The sequence below is a fragment of the Centruroides sculpturatus genome, unplaced genomic scaffold, assembly GCF_000671375.1.
Source record: "Centruroides sculpturatus isolate CEXI.00-Female unplaced genomic scaffold, Cexi_2.0 scaffold381, whole genome shotgun sequence".
In the NCBI taxonomy this organism is placed as follows: Eukaryota; Metazoa; Arthropoda; class Arachnida; order Scorpiones; family Buthidae; genus Centruroides; species Centruroides sculpturatus.
In genome coordinates, this window is record NW_019384670.1 from 247,472 (window position 1) to 253,528 (window position 6,057).

Below are 6,057 nucleotides of genomic sequence, written 5' to 3' on the forward strand. Positions count from 1 at the left end.
AATTTGATCACGATTTAAATACAGTATTTACTTTTAATATTACCGATATGTCATCGAAAAGAAAACGTGTTGTATTATCATTAAAAGACAAATTAAAGTATTTGTTTCGATTATCCGGATTTTTCCTTATCCGGACTACCTTCATCCCCAATTAGTCCGGATAATCGAGGTTCTACTGTATTTATAACTTATAGCATGCACAAAAAAGAAAATAATGTTAGTCACATGTATTCACAATTTATAATTACAAAGATCAGCACACGTACACGTCTATTCGTTAGAGAATCATCACACATCTGAGGGTCTGATCCTGCCTTTTTTTTTTTTTAAGTGCTCGTCTTTGCTCTTCCCTTTCTCTTTTCTCTATCGCTCTAATCCACGTAAGCCCATGCATACATCACAATATGCGCTCACGATACTATCGATTCGTCACTTTTCCGTCGAAAACTTCCCATTTTACAATTACGTAGCCTGGTGATAACAGAGAGGAGACAGATAGGACATCGGTATAAGTCACAGTTATGATTTCACAGATTCGAGACAGCTTGGTCGCCCGTGCACGCTAAGTGACTTTCATTACAAGCATTTAGCTTTCGAAGTCTATGACAACAATTGTTTGGCATTGACGGCCGCGAATTTTGTGCCAATAAGCTACCTCGACTTGTTCGATTATATTATCAACTCAATTTCATATTTATTTTCACATTTTTACTTCGCGTCTTTTTCTGTTCTTTTTCCGTTATTTACACGTGTAGGTCATTTCATTGTTATTCACATTCGATATCATCATTTATCACATACAGCCATGACGCTCTTGTCTGTCCGCTACAACTGTCAAGAATTAACGCGATTGGAGAAGCGTAGTGACAATGAGCCAATAGAGAGCAGGGTCCTTGCCATAATGTGGTTTGCGCACCAATTTTCGTACGTGCGTTAATCAAGCCGAATAGTTTGGCCGAATATACTATTCGTTGCAACACTATTAGAGAGGTATAAATTTAATTCTAGTAAGACCTAGCTCACCTGTTTCTTATTGCATTGAATATGTCTTAACGTACAAGGTACTATGGAAATGAATATTCAACATATTAATGTATTTTCGTACAACTTACAAAACAAGTGAAAATGTTTTTATTTTTTGGAGGCCAAACAACAGAATTCCATTCCAAATTACAGTAAGTTATTTAAGAGATGACCACTGCTATTTATCAAATATTGGATGCTTGAAAAAAATTAAAGATGTAAGTATTTATTATGTTTTTATATAGATTCCATTAAAAATATCAACGGATTACTCTCGTATCCAAACAGTCAATTGGATAAAGCTATGGCTAGGCCGTATGGTCACGTAATAAATCTATTTCCAATTCCATACATATTCTTAGGATTTGTCACACGTAATATGCAGGGCATCATTTTCGATTCTCATACACCATATTATTGCGATTCGGTCCTCTGATAACGGGCTACCGCGGTAAGTTGGTGGTGTAACGAAGCAAAAGTGGAATTATATTTTTTGTAATAGAAATTTATTTTCTCTTTTCAAAATTTAGAAAAGAAACTTTGTTTTTCAGGCCATATACAAGATGGTGGGTTCGGTAATGAAGATGCCCGAAGACGAATCGACTCCGGAGAAGAGAACGGACAAAATCTTCCGGCAAATGGACAAAAACATGGACGGCAAACTATCCCTGGAAGAGTTCATAGAGGGCGCTAAGAGTGACCCTTCCATTGTTCGGCTGCTTCAGTGCGATCCCCAGGCTTCTCACTGACCTAAGTGATTCTTCAAGGATTTCGTCTGGCCACGCGCAGTCCTCGAAGGGGGATCGCATCCCGAAAAACACACCAGGAGATAGAATCCCAGATCTCAAAAGCCTGCTGCAAACAATTACAAAACGTAGTAAAAACAAAAAAAGAGCAACACCTAGTGCTTTATAATCATTTCGACTTGTGTCCAATGGTGAAAGGCTACCACACTAAATCATAAGAATATAAGTGTGGAATCTGCTGTTTACCATTGCTAGCTAATGCCCATATTCGACTTAAGGATTATGGGACGATTTATATTATTTTTCTCTTTGGATGTTTACTATTCACGTGTAAAGAAGTTTTACTACGATTTTTAATGTCCGTTCGTTGTTTTTAGTTGAATGCCCGACGTTTTTGACTGTTTCTTCTTTTCGTTTTCCTTCTTTTTTTAATTTTGTATACACATATAAATAACGAGTACCACTAAATTCTTGAAAAAAAATCTAGGCCAATCGGATAAATCTTCTGTGAAATTCTAGATCTAAATATTCGTCCCGAAACGTCTTTTTCTCTTTCCAAAACATCACCAAATGATCCTGTTAATACTTAATACTCAGCACTTTAAGGAATCTTTGGATGTCAGTGTTTACATAGAAACATTTAGCAGTTCTTAGAGAACCTTATTCTTCCTATATTCCAAATATGTACGTGTTAAAAAAACAAAAATCGAAATTTGTGAATGTGTGTCGAAATTCGAATCACGTTTTATTTTTGTTGTTTATTTTATTTTTTCATTTTCTTCCTCGGAAACCATACTGTGATCTCTCTCGACAATGCTTAAAGGTAGGCTGCTGCTAAAAATGGATACGCGCGAGTCACGTATTATACATTACAGAGACTAATTTCGGCGATCTTTACGAAAACGATGCTTTTTCGGCCATACTCCAAATTTAAAAGAAATTTCGATCACCTCGAAGCATCGGCGGTTTAAAAATTTGGCTAATTTGCATGTACTGTACATTTACGCATTGCACGTTTCGACAGCACCCCCGATATAATAACGAAAAGTTGAGTACACCAGGATAAATTTTTGGGGCGTGCGAGAACGGAAAATCCGTACGTTCATTTATTTTATATCGTTTCCTCCACCCGCCAGGAATATTTTGCTCGAAGAGTTTCTCTTGGTATTGTATTTTAAAAAACCACTTTCTTAACCCCGATTTAACGAATTTTTTTTTTAAATCGCGTGCAACAGGTAGGTTTATTGATTTGGTTCTAAATCATTGACAGAACTAATCGATTTATTTAATTTAGTTGTTTTGGTGGTGAATTTGATCTCCCCTCTTTCTCTCTCCATCTTCCAATACAAAGGAAAAGAAGCGAATTGTTTCTTGTTTTACAACACCAATGTGTGCGTATGCAATGGGAATTATTAATGTGAATCCGGCCGATAAGCAATGGTTTAAACGATTTATTCCAACTTTTTTGACTGTCATTTTGCATAAAATGATTTAACAAACAAACAAAAACAAATACTTTAAACGACTTTAAGCAGGTACGAAATAAAGTTGTGTTTAATCAATTATATAATATATATTATTTTTAGGATAGTTTCAAAGTTTCATTCAAACTCAATAAAATTATATTCCTATTGATAAATATTCTTCGTGAATGACTCGTAATTCCCGCTATTCGGGCCTAGAAAATTCCACGGGGAATGTGGACCTTTCCGTTTAGTGTATCGTACGCTACCGGGAATGTCGTTGGCGAGATACCGGTCGAGAACTTTGGTCAGAAACACTCGGCGCGTTTCTGGAATAGAAACAAAGTTTAAACATGAGCAAACTGCTAAAATCAATCACTTTACGGAGATAAATACAAACAACCGTCGAAGAGTGAGAAGATTAGGGGAAATTCACGGAACTCGATCGGGATCCGAACCCAAGTCCGTAAGTAGTTTGTAGAACGCCGTTTAATTACCGATATCAATAATGGGTTTGGCTTTTAAAACAGACGGTTAAATCCCGGAAATGCTACGGATTCCTATCGACGTTAGGCACTGTTAAGCCTGGACTCCACATTACCGGAATCCGCGACGTAATCGTAAAACTGAAAGCCAAACTGACGAAACTTTCAGTTTTGTAACGTTCGGTTGGACAGAAACAAGACCGAAAGCGGAGTTAAAAATTATTTAACTTTTCCGTTTTCGTCCCGCGCTTCTGTCGTACCGCAACCAATAAAAACGCAAGGATTTGTGACGCGTAGTCACGCGTAGTTTGATTGTCGTAATGGCGGAAAGTGTAGTGAAAACGATGAGGAAACAAATAGATTTGGAATTCTTCATCGAAGAAGTTATAAAATGCACATGTCTGTACGACAAAAAATGTAAATAATTCAAAGATTATTAACAATGAAATTGTTAATAAATGCAGAGAAAGCATGGCAAAATCCGTAGTGTCGTCCATGTTTGACTCTACGATAATTACAGAACTGATCAACAGATGGCGCATTTCTAGTGGTGTCGAGTTAAAACGAAAACTCTACATGTTTCAGTTGTTTCTGTTTTCAGGTAATGTGGAGTCCAGGCTTAAATTAGTCTCAGGGCCGTGCGGTAGATTTTCTAAGTATGATGCAAGTCTTTGAAATTCTACCCCTTAAATGTTTTTTATGCGGCCGCATCTCTGCATCATAGCACGGCACGGCCCTGATTAGTCTATCGCGCTTTTACTCCCGGCGGCCGTCGACAGATTTTAATTTTAGTGTATAGGAATTATGCGAAATGTAAATACAGTAAACCCCCTATAGCACGGTAGATACGTTCCGGTTTTTATGAATCCAGCTAATCACAGCCTGGCAGGTATGCAGTTTACGGACTACGCACAGTGGGGCCAAATCCCAAAAAGCTGGCCAAAAGTCAAAAGCGTTATCAATTTGGCTGAAAGTCAGTATTCGAGGGTTTTCGGGATCACTAATTACGAATCCCAAGTCAAAATTTGAAATAAAAACAAAATGACGGATTTAACACGAACCACTTTTACAGAAAAAGTACAAAATAAATCCATATATTGTTTAATACGATAAAACATACAATCAGTTGATTGAAAGTTCACGCATCATCATCCAAAGAATAATTTGATTCACAATCAGATGATTCAACTTTGAAATCGCTGGAGCTTCCCGTACTTGCTGGTATACATGGCGCAACTAACAATAAAACTGCTTCTGGAAGCAATGACTGAGTTTTTCGTGGTAATTCGCACAAACTCGAAATAAACGGATCGGATATTAATAATAGGCCTAAAATAATGTCTTCCACTGTTTTCACTCGGGAACTTTTCTTGAAAATCTTCTCGAAACTTTTTAATGTATTTATTAGTAGACTCTTGAGCGTCTTCAGACATCTGCCCTATCGGCAATACTGATGAATTTATCACTTCTGCACCACGAATCAATATCTTATGTGCCGAAGTTGGCACGCGGAACCACAGATATAACTGCACAAAGTAACGAGCTGTCTATAAGGCATAATCTTGAAATTCTATGAAATCGATTTCATGGCCACACGAAATTGTCTGCAATATGACAGGGAAACGCTTAATCGAGTCCTCGTCAACCGCTGTAATAGCGGCAGAAATGCTTGAGTTTTCGAAAAATTGTCGAGCGGTATTCTCATCATTCGAGCTACCGAAACCAGGCGTTGGTTGATCGACTATTAGACCCAATTCTATACGGAAACCCTTCTGTATATTCGTTTTTCAGAACCTTATTTCTTTATTTTCTTTATCACTATGCGCTTGCCACAGTTTGATTTCAAGCTTATATGCTACATACAAACAATATTCAAAACACCAGACAATTCAAGAAAAAGAGCAAAACATTCCGCGTCATTAATGTACAAAATTCAGAAAACTATGTTTTACATTGCGAGAACACGCACCAATGACACAGTTGCAGCTGGTTGCAGCTAGTTTTAATTTTTTTCATTCAATAATAGTTCGATCTACAACATGCGATCGGTCCAGTCGCAGAACTCTACAGAATTTATGAACTTTTCTCTACGTGTTTAAAATTTTCTGTTGTAATCTTCCGTTCATTTTCGTACAAATCATTCGTTTACTGTTATCACATAAAGTATTATTATCAATTTTGTGTTACATAATGATATTCTACTTACTTGCAGCTGCAAATTCCATTTTTTAAATTTAAATTCGATTGATTTTTAGAGATTTGGCACCCTCTTGAATATAGCGTAGAAATCTTTGCTTACTGCATGACGCGTCTAGCTCGATTGAGGGTCCCCTTTCAACT

General features: G+C 37.0%; 1 protein-coding gene across 1 annotated transcript in view; it reads left to right on the top strand.

The window, feature by feature from the left end:
- Nucleotides 1–3,408, top strand: part of LOC111626690 (neurocalcin homolog) — a 32,000-nt gene extending 28,592 nt beyond the window's left edge. Inside the window, exon 2 of the mRNA XM_023370172.1 lies at nt 1,575–3,408. Coding sequence (XP_023225940.1) covers nt 1,575–1,772 — 198 coding nt within the window. The 3' untranslated portion in view covers nt 1,773–3,408. The remainder of the gene's footprint in view (nt 1–1,574) is intronic.
- Nucleotides 3,409–6,057: the final 2,649 nt, after the last annotated feature.